This window comes from Crocodylus porosus, unplaced genomic scaffold (genome assembly GCF_001723895.1).
Source record: "Crocodylus porosus isolate Cpor-Errol unplaced genomic scaffold, CroPor_comp1, whole genome shotgun sequence".
Lineage (NCBI taxonomy): Eukaryota > Metazoa > Chordata > Crocodylia > Crocodylidae > Crocodylus > Crocodylus porosus.
The window spans coordinates 88,869,159-88,891,873 of NW_017728918.1; the positions used below are offsets into that span (position 1 = coordinate 88,869,159).

General features: G+C 45.0%; 1 protein-coding gene and 1 long non-coding RNA gene across 8 annotated transcripts in view; one reads left to right on the plus strand and one right to left on the minus strand.

Moving 5' to 3' along the window:
• Positions 1–11,428, plus strand: part of LOC109311936 — a 21,550-nt gene extending 10,122 nt beyond the window's left edge. The window contains exons 2-3 of the long non-coding RNA XR_002101662.1: positions 5,353–5,356; positions 11,309–11,428. This is a non-coding gene — a long non-coding RNA (uncharacterized LOC109311936). The remainder of the gene's footprint in view (positions 1–5,352; positions 5,357–11,308) is intronic.
• The window catches only part of CDK19 (cyclin dependent kinase 19), a 211,018-nt gene that overhangs the window by 95,703 nt on the left and 92,600 nt on the right, over positions 1–22,715 (minus strand). For all 7 annotated transcript variants that reach the window (XM_019537912.1, XM_019537909.1, XM_019537906.1 and 4 more), the window contains one exon: positions 16,304–16,414. In XM_019537912.1, coding sequence (XP_019393457.1) covers positions 16,304–16,414 — 111 coding nt within the window. The remainder of the gene's footprint in view (positions 1–16,303; positions 16,415–22,715) is intronic.

Here is a 22,715-nt window from a genome sequence, read left to right on the forward strand (position 1 = left end):
AGAGAGAGAGAGAGAGGTGATTGCGTTAAAAGCTCAAAATGAAGTCTACCCAGGAGAACTTGTACAATATTTTCTCCAATGCCTGATGAAGGGTGTTTGTGCCTGAAAGCCTGCAATTAAAGAATTTTTTTTTCAAAAAACTGGTTTGTCTAATGAAAGATATCATCTGTACTATGAGCCCTGATTGCCTTTTCCTCTAGACCAATACGGCTACAACCTGTACACCCGACACATGGAAGATATTGAAATTTAGCTGATTTTTAAAAAAATGAAATCTTCATATTTTCCTAAGCAGGAAGCAACTGTGACCTCCTGAAACCTGAGACCCTGCTCCTGTTTTTGTTTCAAAGTAATCTGAATCATCATAGATCCTCACAGGAGATGAGAGGCTTCTTACCAGCTAGGAACCGAATGCCCAGTGGAGTTTTCCATCTGTTAACACCTCTGTGAAATCCTATGAAATATGAACTTCCATTTCTACCCAGGAGAACTTTTACAATCTTTTCTCTGATGCCTGATGAAGCCTGTTTGTGCCTAAAAGCTTGCAATTAAAGAATTTGTTTTTGCAAAAATCTTGTTGGTCTAATAGAGAGTTATCTCGTAGTAGAGATATCTTTTATCTCTACTATGAGTCCTGATTGCCAAAATTAAGCCTTACTTTCGTACATTTTGGGGAGGGGGAATGGGGGCATGTGGGGGGCATATGGCAGTATGGGTTTTTTGGGATTGCTCTGTGTGTGCAGGGGGGAGGGGAAGGGCAGAGAGGCGGATGGACATGACAGCACCACAATTCCCAGCTGCAACATGGGGCTCACAGGACTCTGGCTCTGTGCTTCCATGTGTAGCTCTCAGCTAGAATGCCAGGAACCATGCATGGGGGCACGAAGCCTGTGTTTCCTGATGGCGCAGGACTCCCCATGGCTCCTGGCACTAATGCACTGTTGGGCCAGGCTGGGTCTGTGAGGGTCCCAGCATTGCAGCTGTGAACCATGTGCTGCAGGGCCAGCCCAGCAGCCTCTGTGCCACACTGCATGGACCCCAGCATTGCAGCCAGGAACTATGTGGTGCCTAGAAGGGCTGGGCCAGGCTTGCAAGCTCCGCACCACAGGTCCCAACTGCAATGCCAAGACCTCTGCAGCGCAGCATGGAGCTGGTCTGGCCTGGCCCAGCCATGCAGTCCATGGTACCCAGCTGCAACACCGAGACCTGCACAGAGCCAGCCCAGCGCATCCCGTCCCAGCTTGATGGCAGGGGAACCTAGAGAATTGAGCATGGCTGGGCCAGGACAGGCCAGCTCTGTGCACTGCACGGGTCCTAGTGCTGCAGTCCAGAACTGTGCACTGCTGGGCTGGGCTGGCTGTGACATGCTGTGTGGGTCCTGGCATTGTAGCCAAGAGCCATGCAGCACAGCACAGAGCCGCCTGGCCTGACCAGGCACCTCCCAGCAGCACGTGGTTCCCAGAAGTGCAGTATGGAGCTGGCCAGCCCAACCTATACCCTCCAGGCACCACATGGATCCCGGCTGCAATGTCAGGACCCACACAGCACAGCATGCAGCCAGCCGGGCCAGCCCTGTAGCACACCGTTCCCAGCTGCCAGACACACAGAGCCAGCCTGGCCCATCCCGTCCTGACCCAATGGTATGCTAGTGCCAGAAGCCGTGGGGAATCCCATGCCATCAGGCTGGGCCACCTCCATTCCTCCATGTGGGGTTCCTGGCACACTAGCCAGGAGCCTCACAGAGGCACAAGACTGGAGTCCCTAGCCCCACGGAGTGGGCAATCACCCAAGGTTTCCCACCCCCCACACACAAACACTCTTAATTACCGTTCTTGGACAGACGGAGCACTGTGGAACAACCAGAGGGCAGAAGCCTCTGATAGGCAGAAGCTTCTGAGGGCTGAGGGAGAAGCAGAGCCAGGCAGGCAAGGTTGGGGTTGGCTGCATAGCAACCAGAGCCCAAGCAGCTTGCTGCTGCAGCTGGAGGCTCCTATTGCCACCGCCTTCTGCTGCCAGCTCCTCGTAAGCCACTGGTAGGTAAATAGTTCTCTAAATCTTAGAGGGGCTCCATGGGCCGGATAGAATGGCCTGGCAGGCTGGATGCAATGCACAGTACGTATTTTGCCCACCCTTGGCCTAAAGCAAACAGCTCCCCAGGGTCACCCACAGACATATAACATTAACTAACATTGTTTTCACCACTGTAGATTTACCTTTGGTTCTTTCAGGGATAGTTCTTCATTAGTTTAAGTCAAATTACTGTGGTATAGCAGTTTCTCTCATCTATCTGCTCCTTTTTCCCCACTGATATAAATCTGTTGTCTGGCCAACCCAAAGATTCCACTATAGTGTTCAGATTCCCAGGGCTGCTAGGGAAATGCTCACATTTTGAGCTGGGTTTTAACATTTTTTGTTAATGGAAACATTATAGAAATATTTCAGTTGCTTTTTGTATATTATCTTAAAACAAAATAACATAGTTAGTAACTCACAGTAGCCATGTAAGCACACAGCCTGATTTAATTAATATTTCTTTCACCCTTATTAATATTTAATTTCTAATTTCTTTTCCTAGGAAACTGAAGGGAGTTCCAGATATTTTTGTTGGTACAGGACAAATTAGAGTGAGCTGTGTAACAACAGAACACACAGAAAATTTATAAATTTATTATAATTTTCCATACAGGGAAACTAAACATTGAAGGATCATCTTAAAATCCTTTCCCCCACTGCTGCAGATGGTAAGGGGAAATGTGGTGAGGGGGGCAGTAATGGGGCAGAGGCAGAGAGAGGCAGGCAGTTTAGCCCCTGCTGCCTGTTCCACCCCCACTTCCCCTACTGTACCTGTTCCCCACCCCCCAGCCACAGCCTCATGCTATCCTGATACCCCCTTCCCCCATTCTCCCCTCCTCCCCTCTCCATGCTTCTTCTGCCACCAACAGCTTCAGGTCCCTGCCCCACTTCCTCCCTCTCCTCTACCCTGAAGTCTGCCTTCCCCCTGTCTAATAGATTCATAGATTCTAAGGTTGGAAGGGACCTCAGTGGGCCATCTAGTTCAACCCCCTGCCCCTGGCAGGCAAGAAAAGGGTCAAACCTGGGATCATATGATCCCAGCCAGGTGCCTTTCCAGTCTCCTCTTGAAGACTCCCCAAGGATGGAGTGAGCACCACCGCCCTTGGAAGCCCAATCCAGATTCTGGCAAACCTGACCGTGAAGCACTTTTTCCTAATGTCCAGTCTAAACCTACTCTCCAGTAGCTCATGGCAATTGTTCCTTGTTGTTCCAGGGGGTGCCCTGGTAAACAGATCATTGCCTACTTCATATTGCTCTCCCCTTATGAATTTGTATGCCGCCACAAAGTCCCCTCTCAGCCTTCTCTTGGAGAGGCTGAAGAGGTTACAATCCCTTAGCCTTTCCTCATACGGCCTTCCCTGCAGGCCTCCAATCAAATGAGTGGCTCTTTTTTGGACCCTCTCCAGGTTGTCCACATCCCCCTTGAATTGCGGCGTCCAGAACTGGACATGATACTCCAGCTGCGGCCTGACCAGTGCCGCATACAGAGGGAGAATCCCCTCCCTGGACCCATTTGTGAAGCACCTACAAATGCACAACAAGGTGCTCAACTCCCCTCCCTGCTTACCTTTGCTTGGTGCCAGTAGGTTCTGTTCCTGCTGCAGCCATGGGCACGGACCATGGTTCTGTCCCATCCGTACTGCTGTTACAACCCAGCCCTGTAGCAGCAGCAGCAGCAGCTGTTGATGCTGATGCTACAGGGCCAGGCTCGAACAGCAGCACCAATTCTGTGCCACTGCTATGGCATGGGCTGGAGTCATGCCAAGAGAGACTTGGGGCTGTGCAGGAGGAATGGCAGGGCATGCAGAGGCAGTGCGTGGAGGGGCAGACAGCAACTGTGGCTCCAGCTCTGGGTTGGCTCTGGCCCCAACCCCAGGTTCAGGCCAGAGCTGGAGCCCCAGCAGCTGCCAGCCTCCTATCCCCTCCACCCCCTGCTGCCTCATGCTCAATTGTAAGGCAAGGGGTTTTCCCTCCACCATGATAAATGGGGAGAGAAAACTTGTCTTCTAATAAAGTAAATACGGTAATTAATCAATCTCCCCATTCCCATGTTTAAGAGCATGGTGAATAAAAATCGACGATTTTTTTTTAATTTTAAAAGCGGAATTTTTTTTATTTAAAATAGATTATTTTTTAATTTAATCATATTTTAAGTTTTTTTTAGGGGTGCACTGATAAAGATTTTTTGGGTCGCTACCAATGGCCAAATATTAACCAGCCATATCGGCTGATACTGATCTGATAGCTGACACAGCTCAGCAGCGTGGAGAGCAGCATCTGGACAGTAAGTGTGTGTGGAGGAAGGGTCATGGGGGGCAGATCAAGGCCCCCATGGTGAGGGAGGGAGTGGGGCTGGAGCAGAGGCAGGGACAGGTACTGCACAGCTGGGGTGGGGCAGGGTGCAGGATGGAGTCAGGGAGGTAGGTGGGGGCAGCTCTCACTGCTGTGCACAACCTGAGGGTGGCACAGAGGGATACATAACCCTTAGATCTGTGAGAGGAGCTAGGACAGGCTGCCACTGTACGCTCTCAGAGCTGGAAACTATGCCAGCCTCTTCCCAGTGGGAGGGGCTGGGAATGGGATGCATTCAGAGCAGAGGCAAGGCAGGCAGTGCTGGGAAGGGGGACTGAAGGGGGTGCGGGGAACTACAGCCACACAAAATTCACCTTAGACCCCCTCCCAATGCTGCCAGCTGCCCTGCCCCTGCCCACTCTAAGCACAGCCCAAGTACACAGCAGGCAGCCCACCCTTGCCCCACGCACAGATCTGGGGGGGGAGGGGGTGCAAGTACCCTCCCATGCCTTCCCTGAGCCACTGCCCCCACGCCTCCCTGACGAGCCACAGCTCTTTCCTGTGCCCTGGCCCACCCTGACTGTGCAGCACCTCCCCTCCCCGGCCTCGATCTGCTCTTCTGCCCCTTCCCCCTCACAGACTTAGTGGCAGGAATGCTGCTCTCCAAGCTGCTGGGCTGCATTCCTGGCTGCATGCATGCTGTCCCTGCGCACATGCACGCAGCATTTATCAGCAACATTATTGGCCACTTCAGCCAAAAAAATCCAACTGCCAATATTGTTAATTTTCCTTGTATTGGTGCTGATACAATATGGACCAATGTATCAGTGTACCTCTAATTTTTTTAAGATGCTTTTTAAAAAAAATAAACCTATACAAAGATAGTTTTAAGACTGGTTAAAGCTCAAAGATATCACGATGGAATAGGGATTATAACTTCTAATTATATACTATGTGAGACAATATATTCATGTAACTTTTTTTTAGAAAAGTTTTATAAATAGGTCAAAACAGGCCATTGACTATTTTAGGGGCCCAATCTTATGGGGCTCCCAGAGGCTCCTCTATAAATTAGTAAAGATTAAAGAAAACCACTCTACCCAATGGGAATCAGTGCTTAATCTAGAAGACCTCATTAAGGATCTCTGTGATACTTAGTTTCAGTTCTCAAACTGTGGATATATGTCACCAGAGATAACATCCTTGTTAACAGCAGTATATGGAGATGAGAGATAACAGACCTGATTACCCACCCATCAGCCCTATTGTCTCTCTGCAATTGTGTGTCAAGTCCATACTTCTCTCCAAAAGTGCAGTTTCAAGAAATTAAATGAATAGAGGATTGTTGGGTGAAGTAGATCTGGGCAAGGAGGAGTCTAGAGATAAATGCAAGGAGGGAGGGGCAATAAAAACAAAAAGGAAAAATTTTGAGCAGAATATTTCTGAAGCCTTGAGGGATTAGTTTCTGAGTATAGCCTCGCCACTCATCTGAGATTTATTGAGGGAACGGTATGGTAGAAGAGAAAACCTATCATGGCAGCCGGCTTGCCAGGCCATAAGAGAGATCTTGTTTGGGAATATTTTAATGAAGGTTATTATCAAACAACAAAAATGTGCTTTTTGTAGAAAACAATGATAAAATCAAGGCTTCCTGACTAGTGATTGAAATCAAATGGATTGAAATCAAATCCACCGTGCTTAAGAGATGCAATCCAAAAAACAGAAATGCAACTGAAACTAGCTTATTTTAGGTAAATCAATTCTATCTTCATCTATATATCTGAAGACGTACAGAAAAGCCAGAAAGAAAAAGACAAAACTAAATAGAAAATGCTATGAAAACTAAATAAATATGTAAGTCATATGATATACGACTTTATCATATATGAGTGCTGAAAAATCTTAATAAGAAAAAGTCATGAGGTTGAGAACTGCTCCAAGAGAATAATATGTACATCATAGACCTTCCAGAATATGACAGAAAAGCAAAATAAGACAACAGTAAGCCTATATAACTTCTGTTCCATTGAGAAGCCCAATAATTTACCCCAGCTGACAATGAAAACACATTAAGTTACTGTTCTAATGTTTATACATGACTAATCTTTATGACACTGAAGTAATGTCCAGGCTGGGTAGTTCCCCACAAATTTGATTCTTCCTATTAAATTCTCTATCTGGCTGCTCCTAAATCTAAGACAAGCCTCCTCCTCATCCAATCCTGGATTAAAGTTTCGAGAAGGAATAGTTATACTGAACATCAGTAATATATAAATAACTAATTGCAATTTTGAGAAAAATGCACGCTCTTCCGATCTACCTGGATTATAGAACCTCAAATCCTGTTTCTAGCAATCAAAATATTCATACTTACTCTCTTCTCATCTGTATGAAATATATCCAAGAATAACATACAACAAAACCTAAAGATTTCTTCTTGGTATTTAAATCCAAGTGGCATAATTTTCACAGGTGATATGTAGCTCGTACTGACATCAGAGATTTGTTTGCTGCTCTGAAGATCAGGTCATTTGGCTTTGGTGCCTCAACGTGTATTCAGGACCCTAACCTTAGCCAGGCTAGTTTGAAAACTCTGGCCAGTATTGAAGGCATATAAAACCAAATAGAAAGAAAAATGGGTTAAGGTTAGCAGAACTACAATATAAAAGCTCTCCAAAATCTCCAGTTTTGGAGGCAGTATAATGTTCAGTTTCAAAAGCAGCCCTTTGTAGACACAAAATCAATTCAACAACCATTCCATAAATCACTGACAGGACCCAATATCCTCATCAGGACCTCAAACTCAACAACCTGATGGCATGACATAGTACTCCTTCATTAACTTAGATTCACTAAAATAATTCTGCTGTTCATATTTTAACTTTGCAATTTTAAATGAAAGATTTCAACTTTAAAACATCAATGAATTTAAGAATAATCCCCTTGTCAGAGATGAGTAGGAAGGTATTTCTGGTTGCTGTTGCAGCCCAACCCATTAATTCTACAAAACATAAGCAAACATAAATAAATTTCTTGTAATAGAAACATAGAAATTAGGGTTGGAAGGAACCTCAGAAGGTCTAGTCCAAACCTCTGCTCAAAGCAGTACCATCCCCAACTACATCATCCGCACCAAGGTTTTGTTTACCCAGGTCTTAAAAACCTCTAGGGATGGAGGTTTCACAGCCTCTCTGGGCAACCTGTTCTAGTGCTTTATTATGCTTCTAGTGAGAAAGATTTGCCTGTAATATCTAACCTCACCTTCCTTTACTGAAATTTGAAACCATTGCTCCTTGTTCTGTTATCTGCCACCACTAAAAACAGTCTAGCTCCATCCTCTTTGGAACCACCCTTGAGGTAGTTGAAGCCTACTATTTAATCCACCCTCAATATTAGATTCATAGATGTTAGGGTCAGAAGGGACCTCAGTAGGTCATTGAGTCCGACCCCCTGCCCAGGGCAGGAATGAGCGCTGGGGTCAAATGACCCCAGCTAGGTGCCTGTCCAGTCTCCACTTGAAAACCCCCCCAAAGTAGGGGAGAGCACCACTGCCCTTGGAAGCCCATTCCAGATTCTGGCAACCCTTACTGTGAAAAAGTTCAACCTAATGTCCAACCTAAATCTGCTTGTCATTTTGTGGCCATTGTTCCTAGTTACTCCAGGGGGTGCCCTAGTAAATAAAGCATCTCCTATAGACTGCTGCCCTCCCCTGATGAATTTATAGGTAGCCACAAAATCACCTCAGCTTTCTCTCGCGAAGGCTGAAGAGATCTAGGTCCCTCAGTCTCTCTTTGTAGGGGCTTGCCTGCAGGCCTATGACCATGTGAGTGGCCCTCCTCTGGGCCCTCTCAAGATTCTCTCCTTCCCTCTTGAAGTGCAGCACCCAAAACTGGATGCAATACTTCAACTGTGGTCTGACCAGTGCCACATAGAGGGGAAGCATCACCTCCCTGGACCTGTTCATCATGCACCTGCTAATGCACGGTAAAGTGCAGTTAGCCTTGCTGATCACTTCGTTACATTGACGACTCATGTTCATCTTGGAGTCAAAGACCCCTTTCCGCTGCTGTGCTGCTGAGAAGGTCATCCCCCAGCCTGTAACTGTGTAGGTGGTTCTTTTTGCCTAGGTGCAGCACTTAGCACTTGTCTTTGTTGAATTGCATCCTATTTCATTCTCCCCATTTTTCAAACCTGTCCAGATCCACCTGGATCCATTCCCTACCCTCTGGTGTGTTAACTTTGCCCCATAATTTGGTATAATCTGTGAACTTGGACAGGGTGCTCTCTACGCCCTCATCCAAGTCACTGATGAAGACACTGAATAACACCAGCCCAAGGACCAAGACTTGCAGGACGCCACTGCCCACATCTTTCCAGGTCAATATCGACCCATCCACCACCACTCTCTGTGTGCAACCCCTAAGCCAGTTTGCCTCCCACCTGACTGTGTGATCATCTACATCATAGCCTGTCAGTTGATTTATGAGAGCAGAATGCAATACCGTATCAAAGGCCTTCTTAAAGTCTAGGTAGATGACATCTACCCCGACTCCTGCATCTAAGCATTTTGTTACCTGGTCATAAAAAGAAACAAGGTCAGTCATAGATTCATAGACATTTGGGCTGGAAGGGACCTCAGAAGATCAGAGTCCAGCCCCCTGCCCCAGGGGCAGGAACTCAGCTGGGATCACAGGATAAACGTCCAATTGACTCTTAAAGGAGTCCATAGTAGGTGCTTGCACCAGCTCTGGCAGCAGTCTGTTCCAGGCCTTGGGGGCTTGGACTGTAAAGAAGTTCTTTCTTATATCCAGCCTGAAACAGTCTTGAAGAAGTTTGTGACCATTTGACCTTCTCATCCCACAGGGTGCTCTGGTGAACAGGCGTTCCCCCAGATCCTGATGTATACCCTTTATATAGTTATAGGCAGCCACCAAGTCTCCCCTGAGCCTGGACTTTTCCAGGCTAAAGGGTCCAATAGCTCTCAGCCAGTCATCATAAGGCCTGGTTTTCTGCCCTCTGATCATGCATGTGGCTCTCCTCTGGACTCTCTCAAGCTTCTCCACATCCTTTTTGAATTGTGGAGTCCAAAACTGGATAGGCAGGGGGACACACGAGACTTGGGATACATGAGTCTTTGAACTTTTGCCCCCCCGCACAAAGCAAGGCGAGGCAAGGGGTGGAGGAACAGGTACCTGGTAACCTGGGCAAGGGAAACGGTTCCGAACTCCAGATGGTTCCAACCCCCCTTCCGGACTCCGCCTCGCCTTCTGCGGACAGAAGAGTGAGGGACAGATGCCAGAGGGGGATGTGGAGCTGCACCCAGCACCCTCCAGCCAGCTCCGCGAGCCCACTAGGAGGGGAGAAGCATCCACCCGGAGGGCAGCGCCCAGGACTCACCACCATGGCTAGTGCCTTCCCAGTGGGGGGATGGGGGGGCGGGGTTTCTCTCAGGTCCCAGCTGTTTCCCTGGGGGCTGATGTGGCTGGGCCCACCCCCTGGACAGGCCCTCTCCATCCCATGCCAGCCATCCCAGCCAGCACAGGGGCCCACCCACAGTGGCAGTCAACAGCCACACACCCCAGCACTGCACCCTGGGTCCCTTTCCTGCCCCTGCGCAGCCCAGCTGAGGAGGCTGGGGGAAAACCCAGGAACACGAGCGAGAGGAGCGGACCGGTTGACCGGCATGCCAGGGCGCGCGACCCGCAGGAAGGCTGGGGTGACTCAGATGTGACAGCGAGGGAGGGCACCACCACACAGCAGGTCAGATGGCCCGGTGATGGACTGATGCTGCTGAGATAAAACCCTGGCACCCCCTCCAGGGACCCCACTCCTTGTCTCCCCTTGGGTCCTGACAGGATGGGAGTGGGAGTGCAGGAGGCCACTCATGGGAGTCGGGGGCTGCCCTGGGGCTGCTCAGCGCCTGGGCCCCCCGTGGCTGGGGACTGATCCTGCATGCCAAGCAGTCTGACCCAGGGCTGGGCTGCATGAGGCCCAAGCGCAGCTGTTGCACCCGCATACGCAGCCACTGCAGATTGGGATGGGGATGCATGGTGATCCTTCCACAGGTTCACCTACAGAAACCTTGTTACAACTTCTATTTCCTCTAGTTTGACTGTCTTCTCGGCACTCTGCCAGTGCTGTGACCAACCATGAAAGGACCAATTTGAGGACCTCACTAAACCATCCAATCGGTAGTAGCAACAGGAGGTGTATACAAAGGGCAGGGACTTAATCAACATGAGCTTATGACCCGCACTTACTAGGAATTCCTCATTCATGGGGAATAATTACAATCCCCGATCCACATCACAAACAGGGTTCAATGGGTTACCCACAACTGTCAGCATAGGGCAGACACACGCTGGGTCAGTCAGTGTAGCACACGTGCAGCCCCAGACATCTAAGGGCATTACAGACCTGTTATTGCTCCATCTCCAGTAGCTGAATGCTACTTGTCCCTCTAAGAAGTTGGACACTGACCACTCAGGGCTCGCATAACTAGTTAGCATGCCAGAGTCTCATTCATTATTGGAATTAACCAGACAAATCGCCAGATGAATCGCTCCACCAATTAAGAACGTCCATGCACCATCACCCACAGAATCGAGAAAGAGCTATCAATCTGTCAATACTTTTCATGTCTGGGCTGGATGAGGTTTCCCATGTTGAGTCAAATTAAGCTGTAGGCTCCATTCCTGATGGTACCCTTCCATCAATTCCTTTAAGTTTCAGCTTTGCAACCATACTCCCCCATTATCTTAATCATGGCCCCAGCTCCAAAAACTGACAAAAGTAGAACTGGAGTCCTATTCCATAGCTATCAATCTGTCAGTCTGTCTTGCCAGATGAGCCCAGGTTGGTTTTGGTCTGATCCTCAGAGGTCAGCACTCGTTGGCATGTATTAGCTCTAGAATTACTACAGTTATCGAAGTAATGGTTGGAGCAACCAAAAGAACCGTAACTGATTTAATGAGACATTCACAGTTTCACTGTACCAGCTGTGTGTACTTAGACATGCATGACTTAATCTTTGAGACAAGCATATGCTACTGGCAGGATCAAGCAGGTAGCCGTGCTCCTTAGGCAAGGGAGAGCGCGGTGTGGGAGCCTCACGGACATGTGCCCACTGTCCTAGGACCGCCGACTTTCCCGCCTGCAGCCCCCCACCTCTTGGCAGCCCTGCAGGGCCCCTTCCCCAGGGCGGGGAAGGCGTGGGGACTGCAGCGCAGCATCACGGGGAAGGACAGCAAGGAGGGAAGGGCAGGCATTGGGCCTCAGCCTAAGCATCCTCTTCCCACCCGCTTTCCCCAGGATGCCCCCTCAGGCAACATGGTGGGGTGCAAAGGCAGACACCTCAGCAGCATCTGCCCTCACACCAACTACTAGTGAAAATGGTGTCCACAAGACAGGAAGGGCAGAGGGGCAGGGACCCGCACAGGGCTCCCCAGCAAGGACTGCCAGCTCTCACCAGCATCTCTTGGCATGGTCAGACCTCTGGGAGGACTCCCAGGGCAGCTCGTTCTAGCTCAGCAGGGTTTGGCCAAACATCCTCCAGGAAGGTGGAGAGCCTCATCTCCAACGGAGGGGATGATGCAAGTAGGGGAGGTAGCTGCTTCACCTGAACACCAGAGGGGCGACTGCCAGCCCGCTAAGGGCCCTCCCCAACATGACTGCAGTTGCCACATTGATCGGTAAAGAGGGAAAAAAAAAAAAAGAAATGTACAGGTTTCCCGCAATTTATGCAGGTTCTTTATATGCTAATTCGCTCTTATGTGATGACCACACTTAGACCCATAAATCGTTATATGCGAGGTAAATTCACTCTTATGAGATCAGCAGAGATGCCCTCCCACCCAAATAAGTAAGTCTGTGCGGGGAGAGGAAAGGACCATGGCCCCACTCACCCCAGCCCTGGCTGCAGTGGCCCCGGAAGCAGCTGACAGTAGCTGCCTGCACCAGGGCATGGCACAGCCTAGGAGCAGGTGAGTGGGGCAGGCAGAGCACAGTGTCCTCAGTGGCTGTGGGCAGCAGGTAGCAGCCATTCCCAGGGCCACTGCAGCCAGGGCTGGGGTGAGTGCCGCTCTGTTCCCTCCGCCTTGCTGCCTTTTGCAGCCCCGGGAGTGGCACCCGTCCCTTCCCTAGTCCCAGCCTCACTCCCTCCCTCACCACCGTGGGAACCTATCCCTATTTGTTACATTGCACTCTTACAACAGTCTTAAAGTCTTACTAAAGAAAGTCAGATATAGTGGACATCAGTTATGATTTACAAATTTTAATAAGAGAGATCTTAAATGGCTTAAGATACACTCTGGAAGTTGTGGACAACAGCAGAAAAAAAACAAACATACAAAAAAAATCCCCTTAAGCTAAGACAGAATTGAAAAAAAATACTAAGAAAAATGCAATAGGCCAAAAATGGTTTCTTAATGATAAGGCATCAAGACACACATTTAAAATAATCTTTATTTAAAAAAATTAAGCAAGGTCAAGCCTGAGTATTACAAAGAAGTGGGAACCTGGCTTAACGAATTGGACTTGTTCTTAGATGTGGCTTACCCAACACAGCGTATTTCATAGGACAGTGCAAACAGATGTGTACTGGAGATAGTCAAGTGGAAGAAAGGATAGCACTCTACCTGTGGCTTTATAATTAACTCAGCTTCAGGTAGAGTAAATAATTGTTTTTATCTAAAGATATTTTTATCAAAAAAGACAAATCTGAATGCAAATTACCTTATAAAGAATAAAAAATAAATAAATTTCAGATGCTAGAAGACAATATGCCCCCAACAGAAGAACAACAGATAGTCTTGCTCAGATCATATTATTTGACATACAGATTTATAAAATAAAGGAATGAGTTTATTTTAAAATATATGGAATCCATTTGTGGATTATACTAAGAAATTTAGAATTGAAGTATAGAACCAAATGTTGGTTGAAAAATTACTACACAGTGGATTTTTTATCTCTGAATTATTCTTCCTCCTTCATATGGACTGTTTTGTTTGCTTTATCTGATATTATCTGAAACATATGTGTGTGTGGGGGTGGGGTAATTAGGACTGGTTGATAATCAGGACAGATAATGTTCCATATATTAATAAAGACTTATTCAAAAATATTTTTAAATTATTGTAACTCTCTTCACCACTGCCTTATGCCAACTTCATAAGCTACTAACAAATTAAAGTTTATATTTACTTGTATCTGCCCACATATAATCAAATCTGATGGTCTGTGATAGTCTGGTATTAAGACACTGAAAAAAAATTAATAGTGTTTTTTCTTGCCCAAAATAAAAGACCATTTAGATCACATGCAATTACCATCCAGTTCCAAAGACTTTAATGGTTGTACTTCCACCCATCATTTTTCTTAATTAATAGGATGAAGTTTTACTGTATTACAAAACAAATGGAAGATGATAGAATCTAGCATTCCCTCCTTATTCATGTCTGGCCAAAATTTTCTAGCACAGGAGCCTGAAGTTAATCCCTTTAATTAAAAGCAAACTGATTTTTGACCAGTGAGCATTCAGTGCTCTCTGAAGCCAGAAAAAGCTGCCCATACTTAGCAACTCTGAAAATCAGAACATAGGTGATATAGGTGCTTATATCTAAATGGAAATAACTATTTTTAGTCATCTGTGTTTGAAAAATGTTGGTTCTGATATACATCTTGCTAGGCAAAGCACATCTATTATCCCACAATTCAAAGATTTTTTTCAGACATATACAACCAACAATTACACATTTTATTTTAGGGAGTTCTGTGAAAGTGGGTCAGTAGGAAGACTGCCAAACACATAGCAAGTTCTCCATCCCAGTGAATTTAAGGGCCCAAGCTGTAGAGCACAGGAAACGCAAAACACAACACAACACAGATGGAATGGCAAGTGGTCGTTATATCTGAAATGTATCACAATACAAGTGTATTTTAAGGAGGGTTTTTTTGAAGGAGGAGGAGAGTGAAGGAACTTTACGTACGTTAATTGGAAGGCTGTTCCATGTGTAGGAGGCAGCGTGGAAAAAGACACAAAGTTGGGAGTGAGCAAAAGAGACAAAAGGGGAAGTGCTAAGAGATATGCTGGAGAGGTGTGGAAAGCACAAGCCAACTGCAGAGGATATAAGGGCGAAGTTAGGGAAGGGCAAAAGTTAGGCAGCTTTGAATACAACTAACTTTACACAAAGAAAGAGGCGGGCATTCTTGTAAAGGCTCAAAAAGTAGGAAGACATGATCAGGTGTGGAGGAAATGGAAATTATTTTGGTGGCAATAATGTCACATGGAAAGGACTGAGGAGATGAGAAAGCAGGAGACCAGATCATATAAAGCTAGGGTAGCAAACATTAAATCTCAAGTAATTGGGACCTTGATTAAATAATAGCCAGACTACAGGGAGTGGTGAGAGCATTACAACACAGTGATTCTTCATCTGAAGCTATTAGTGACATTTTTGAAATAACAATGTGAACACTACATGCCCAAAACACTCAAATGGCAAAGACTTGTGAACAGGGTTCTTGAAGATGACACAGTGCAGCAGTACAATCTGGTTTTGCCTAAAAGCAGGTAAATTCAACTGATGCATAGAACGAATTAAATTCTACGCATGTAAAATTATATTACATGAAATGGGAATAAAACATGCTCAGTTATCAGTTAAGAGGAATAACTATGTTCTTTGTGTAATTTAACTTTGATCAAGAAAACTTGAAAAGTGAATGGGTGCAAATCTGTCACTATAGCAGAAGCTCAACTAATTATATCTGGTGTATATAGCAGAATGAAACCTTTGATTTTATTCTGAGAGAAGTAGTTTCTTTTTCCTTGTACATGGTCTGTTTACTTTTCCCAGCAACAGATTTATGATAGTATCTTGTGTAAGTAGATCTCTTCATTTAACATAATTAGAATTCATTCAATAATCTGTCAATCATATTAAACTTGTCATTAGTAATGTTAGCTTTCCAATTTGAAAAACCCTAATAAAATACTACTGGGATTGATATTGGCTATATCAGAAATCATAAGAATGATTTCAGAGAAACTTTGCATTACAGATTACTCAGAGCCACCATTTAGTCTCTTTAGGCTTTGAACCCAAACCCCAGATACAAGTATTTTTTTGACATATGGGGAGCTTGATAATCTGTACCCAAATCAAAATCAGAGTGCAGTGCACCCCCAGCCCCAGCGCAGACTCCATGGGGCCCCCAGTCAGGTACCCCCCATCAAAATTGGCTCCTAGAGCTCATGCCCTGCTCACACTCCCTAGATATGCTAGCAGCACCCAGCAAAAGCCCACATCACAACACCAATAGCTAAAGCGCAGGGAACCCAAACCACATAAGGTAATGTTGCTGTTGTGGCTCCCAGGTGGTCCATGCAATATTCCCATCCACCCACTGTGACCAGAAAGCTGCAACTTACAATCAGCACTGAGTCAGAGGAAGACTGAGGAAATCATGCTGGCTCACTCATAGCCACTACCCACCTTGACACCCCAGAGAGGAACCAGGGCCCTCCTCCTTGCATTGGCAGAAAGGATCAAGCTGGGGTGAAACTCTACCTTCCAGCCCCAGATCCACCCCTGAACACTATGTCTCTGTGAAGGTAGTTACACTCTTTCTGCCATGCTGTTTTAGATTTTGCAACACAGAGGCCAAAAAAATGTTTTGGTTTGGATTTTTTTTCTATTTTATGATGTCACAATTTAGAATCCCCTTTTTTATTCAATTTCAGTCTAACAGGACAACTGTCTTGTTTTCAAATCTAATCACCCAGTTTTGAGGTGCACATGACATTGTAGATGGATTTTAGATGGAAGACCACAATTGGACTAATAATGGAACCTCAGTTACAATTTTAGAGAATGACAAAACTCAAACACATCTGTCACACATGAATGCCAAAAGTGTCAAAATCTGCACTTACCCACAAATCATGTTCGGCATAATCAAACAGCAGCCAAACCTTTCTGTCGCTGTGAGAAAGGAAAACCTTCTGTAACGCAATGACATTAGGGTGCTTCAATTCTCGTAAAAGCTGCAAGTGAAGAGAAAAAAAATCAGTGTTTCTGCAGCTAGATAAGACACCATTTATATTAATGTAATTTGTAGCAAAATGTACCAAATGAGCAAGACCAGTATATTACCATAGTTAGATAAAGACATAAGTATGGCTGGTTAAACCCATGCTGATTCTTGCAATAAAGTCATCTGGCACTGTAGAAAAAACAAATTACTGAAGTGATTCAATACATTATTGCTCATAACTCCAAAAAGAGCCAGCCATTTTGCCTCAGTTGCAGTCTTAATCTTTGCCTGGTTAAGATGCACAGCGATATACCGCTTAAAGGCCAAAAAAATCTGGGCATCACTAGATATTCCGTTCCTTCTTCCACTGAGGGAAAGAGGTATAAAGTGCAGGACCAGGTATTCCCTCCAGATTATCATCCTTGCCTACCCCAATAAAAGGGAATGTATAGACCAACAAATTCCAGGAAGTATGTTACATGATGCCTCATGGGCTAAGTTACAGTCAAAAAGCTTGAGGCTGAATCAATTCAATCTTCACATGCCAGTCTAAATTGCATAGATTAAACTGATAAGCAAGTGATTAAGTATTCACTTCTGATTCCAAAAATGCAACCACATACCTACAGCGGCCCAGGCCAGAAGCTGGGGTGGGGTGGGGTGGGGTGGAGTGGGGAAGAGGTGGGGGTGCTAGTGCACTCCTCTCCACTCTGCTGGAACAGACAGCTTGGGCACAGGCTAGCCCACCCACACTGTGAGGGGAGGTTTGCGGGGGAGGTGCAAAGCAACTTGTGATGGTGGGGGACTGTGAGTTGACTTGAATCTGGAGGGGACCTGGGACAGAAGTTCAATAAACCGATTTAAGCTTAACTGATTTAGGTTTAGTTCAAGCACCTCGCTGCCATTTTTAAGCACGGAGATGCTGATAAATGAAATGCAGGACGCTGCTAGAGTGTGGTAATTACCACGCTCCAGCAGACTCGACTGAGTCTGCTCGGACACGCTGGAATTCCAGTGCATCAGAGCAACCTCCGTGCTCATGTATAGGTACCCATATGGTTTCTCTCCTGTTATGCTACTTTTATTAGTAAACATTCATATTATTACCAACAAAAGACCATTACTAACATCACAATAACCAACCAAAAATACCACAATTAATGTTACTCATTCAACATCTGCTTGGTGCTCTTGTGCCTTATGGTTCAGTCTTTACTTTCGTTTTCACCTGCAGTTTTTTTTTTCCCCATACAGGAACCTTGACTCATTTAGGTAGGTTTTTATATGGGATGACGAAAGACACATTCTTGACACAAAAGTCACCTCTTAACTCTGCTCCAAGTCCCTGTTTCAGTACAAAAGGTGCTAGAAACATTCAAAGGAAAAAGGCAATTGAATATTTTTAAGCAAGGACACAGGAACACTTTTCCTCTTTTCTCAGAAGCAGGTGAGCTGTTTAATTGAAAATGAAAACAACAAGATCAATAACAATATTAAAAGCAGACACCCTGCACACAAAACTTTAGCCCAAACAATTTAAGTCCGACAAAGTTTTAAGATCTTATATTCACTTGCTTATCATAGGAAATGTCAGGCTATCAGCCCACTTGTAATGATAATACCAACAGTTCAGAAAGCATCTGACAAAGAAAGCTCCCACCTACAATATTTATGCTTTTCTGAATCAATCAGTCAATCTCCAAGGTGCCACCCTGCCTTGCCTTCTGCCTAACTTCAGGCTAACAAGGCTAACTAAATCTCCATACCCAAAGGTTCGAAAGTCAGTTTTGAATTCCAGGTCTTTGTCACTGCACAAGTATAGGTAAGAGACAGAATCACAGCATTACAGAAAGTTGGGGTTGGAAGGGATTTTACGAGGTCATCTAGTCTAACTCATGCTCAAAGTAGGACCATTCCCAACTAGACCATCCCAGCCAAAGCTCTGCCTAGTCAGGTGTTGAAAACCTCCAAGGATGGAGCTTCCACCACCCCTCTCGGTAACCTGTTCCAGCATTTTACTACCCTCCTACTGAGAAAATTCTTCCTAATATTTAACCTAAACTTCCTTTGCTGCTACTTGAGACTGTTGCTCCCTGCTCTGTCATCTGCCACCACGGAGAACAGTCTAGCTCCATCCTCTTTCGAACCCCACCAACCTTCAGGTAGTTAAAGGCTGCTATTAATTTCCCCTTCAGCCTGAGCTTTCTAAATTAAGAAATCTAAGATTCAGGTTGGTGGACACAGGACAGATGCGGCCCAGCAAAGGGTCAATCTGGCACAGGGGACTGATGGCACAAGCTGCACCCAACTACCCATCCCTTCTGCAGCACTCCCCTTAGCTGCAGAGCCTGCTGCTCTGCGGCATCTGCTCTTAACCTCACTGCAAAGGGGTTGAGGACAGAGATAAGGGTAAAACACAGGCAACAGGTTCCTCTAGGGAGTGAAGACTTGTGGCCTGCAGTAGGGTTGGCTGTGCCAACAAAAGGTTGCTGACCCCAATCTACTAGGTACTAAATGTCATTGTGAAGAGTATAGGGATGAGGAGGGATAGCAGGAACAGAGAGGTTACCATGAGAAAGCAAGTAGAGAAAACGTCTTTAGAATGAAAGTCTTCAGGGAAAGGACTCGCTCTTACCAATCTTTGATAAGATCAGAACTGGGGCCTTCAGGAACTACCATAATATAAATATATATTTTAAGTTATAATAAACAAGAGCAAAAGAAGGAATAGTTTTAAAAACAAGAGTGAATCTTCATATTTTTGCAATTAACAAGAGAGAAACAAATGAACAAATTAGAGCAAACTAAAAGGGAACAGGGACTTTCCATTTGTCATTTTTTTACACTAGCTGTCAACATGCACGCTCTTATCCCATGGTAAGTAGATGCTAAACAATGGCAGCTTAGCCCTCTTTTATTGATGGAAAAATTATGGCTTAGCTTTTGCTTACTGAGGCAAAAGACTGCAAACAGGCAGTTATCTCTGAGCAGTTGATGCACAATAAGCCTTTGTCCCATTTTTACTCATTAATGTGGTCATCTGTCCATTCTCTTAGAGTCAAAATTCCACCTGACCCTGGATGGTAATTTTTCTTGGTGGGCATCAGTAAACTGACATTGGCCACCTTTTATTCAGTGGGTTATTCCAAATCCTTGTTCTCCGATTGAAAGAGAAGCTTAAACTCTCCCCATCAGGCAATAATAGTCTTGATCTCTGCAATGGTGAGAGCACCAATAATTAAACTGTATATTAGAGCAACTCCAAATAAATGGCAGGCTGAGAGCGCTAGCTAATACAACCAAGGCTTTATTCTGATTAATGCTTCCAATTCTTCACAAAGATTAGAAGCCAGTGTTGTCAAAATTCCACTCCTATGACTCATCAACTTTCTCAAAGGAAATGAATAAGTTTCTCATGGAAGGGACTTTTCTATTTACCTATAAATCAACATGAACACCTGTAGCACAACAATAAAACTCCTGCTGCTTTTAAGCAACAACTAATAATACTTGATCAAGAAACAAAATAAGTTTCCAGGCACATCTAAGAGAAAAAAAACTTCCATTTTTTCCAATAGAAAAGACTTGAGGTATTGCCATTATGGAAAATGTTTTAAAAGAATAGAATTAATCATAACTGCTTATTCTACAGCTTACAAACAATAAGCAGGTTTGGCCTCCTGGATGGCTCTCAAAACAAGGGCTTTTGTAACCTGTAAATCTATGGAATACAACAGCTGCTGAAATCTTTTACTGTTGCCTATGAATTCAACCTCTTCAACACAATTCTGCAGTGCATAAATTTGAAGAAATTATGTTTTACCAGATCTTCTTCCTCTTTTGGAGGATAAGGACTTTACCTCATCTTATTACAAGATACTTTCTATTGAGCTGAAACAATTTCTCAGCATCTCAAACATTTTTCTCTTACAAAATAATATGACTTTGTAATGCTGTCTGCTTATTATTGTTAATATTATTATTAACTTAAAATTAAATAAAATTCCTACAAGTAAATACTAAAATTCCTACTGAAATTTTACAAAATTGGATGACACATTTTAAGTTATATACAGGACATTTTCTTGTGTACAACATGCACCATTCTCTCCAAAAATAAGCCCCGCAAAACTGGAGTGTATGGAGTAAGCAGGGAATGTGTTTTCTTCACTAGAATAGAAGGATATCTGAAGACCCTGTGCATGCAGTTGCAAGCTGCTGCTTGTTTGGCTCAGCAAGCTGAAGGGGTGGAGGAGGCTTGTGTTAAGACATCCCTGTTGGCTGAGCACCATAGCTTATGCCCGAACAGTAAGTGAACTGCTGGTAGTATCTTGATAAGAAGCTTTTGATGGGGAACAACACTTCATTTGTAAGAACTTACATAAACTATTTATAGTAAAGAACTAACAGTTTTGCTGTTGCCCTTACAATGGTCTGCAGCCTAACCTTTCAACACAGAGTAAGTCCTCCTGGGATCATTGAGTGTCCAGGAAGTGTGGCGCCCCGGGAGACAACCTAGGTGAGGCAGCAGGAACTTCCTGCCCTCCATCGCCCAAAAAAGGCTATAGTCTAATTATACAAAGGGAAAGAATGGACCCAGCCAAGGATAACAGATGGGAAGATATAAGAAAACCAAGCATCTGAAGTCATTTTAAACATGTTTTGTTTTTTTAATCTTCATGTATTTTTTCATTAGGCCTCTCCATTTGCCCAATCAGGCTGTTCTGCCCCTTGATCCTACTTTCAAGTATACTATATCCTCTTTTATCCTGGACCTGATGCATGGATTTTGGGATTAGACACTTAATCACTCAGTCAGTACTACTCAGTGTCTAAACATGAAGAGAGGGCCTGTAGGACAGAGTTTCTCAACTGGTGAGAAGTGTCCCACTGGTGGGATGCAAAAGATGTCTAGGTGGGACCCGAAGTTTCGAAAATAATTACAGTAATACCTCAGTGAAGCCTTGGCAAAGCTCATTTATAATGAAGTCTACCAGCAATGAGCTCCCTGCAGGCTGGCAGAGGTCCAGCCTGCAGGGAGCTGAAAGGAAGCAGAAGGAAGGCTGTGAGACAGGGGCACCATATGCATGTACACTACTACAGCACATACACATGGACCCACGCAGCTTCAGGGCAGCTCCGACAGGTAAGGCGGGGGGGAAAGAGGGGGTTTAAGGTCCATGTAGGGAGGGAGCTGGGCAGGGCTGGGGCAAAAGGGTGAAAACCACTGCTGTACAAAAAAGTGTCCAGTCCAGTCCGGGACTCTATTACAGCTCCCTCTGCTTCTCTCCCCAAAGGGAAGAGGTGGCATCTGATTACTGGGCCTCTTGGAAGAAGTAGTCTTCACAACTCATTCCTGTTCAGAGGATCTGACAAATACTTCTCAAATGTCTTTTTTTTCCTCTGCTATTGCAATGGGGATGAATGTTAGTTAAAACTATTTGTGTTGTTTGATATTATTAAACTATAATTCCCCAAACTAATCTAACATTCCAGAAGGAACACAGTGGGAAGAATAGATGGCGCAAAAAAATTGTTAGCATGTTTCAGGGCATTCTACCTACAGAATACATTTTTGGCATCCTGGCCAAAATCAAAGTCAGGCAGTTACATTCTTAACACCCACACTTCTTAATTATGCCAATTAAGATTTCACACTATTACAAGCCTTATTAGGGCAACAAGTACCAACATATGTGCAGGTTTGGGAGGGGGGGGCACTGGAGGGTGTGGGAGGAATCTCCCCTGAAGGTGAGGTAGGGTGGCAGGGTGGGAGGGCAGAGTGGAGTGATGCGAACAAGTTTCTCATATCTAGATGCGAGCAAGCGTCAGGTGGAAGGCACAGTTGAAACTGGCAGAAGGGTGTGCTTGTGCAGGTCTTTGGGCAGGCAGGCAGGCAGGCAGTGGTTGAGGGGAGGAGAAGAGTAGAGTTTTCAGATTTTAGGGTGTTGTTTGGGGAATCTTATCCATGAGTTTATTGTAAACTATTCTGTACTTTTTGGATTGCGAGGGATATAAACCTAAAAAATAAAATATACAACAACATGTAGATAACTAAGATACCAACACTAAATTAATTTAGAGATGCAAGATACATGAAACTGAAGGTTAACTACAAAATGTAGAAAAATGTAAAGGCTGCTTTTGCGATAGACTCCAATGAAGTTCCAGTAAGGTACGCTAGTATTCAAGTCACGATCCTAAGTTGGATAGTAATGCTCTGTATCAGATGATACATAACTAAAATTGCTAAATGACAGCATTATTATTGTGATGCTGTACACCATATGCTACAGTATCCAGGGATCTTA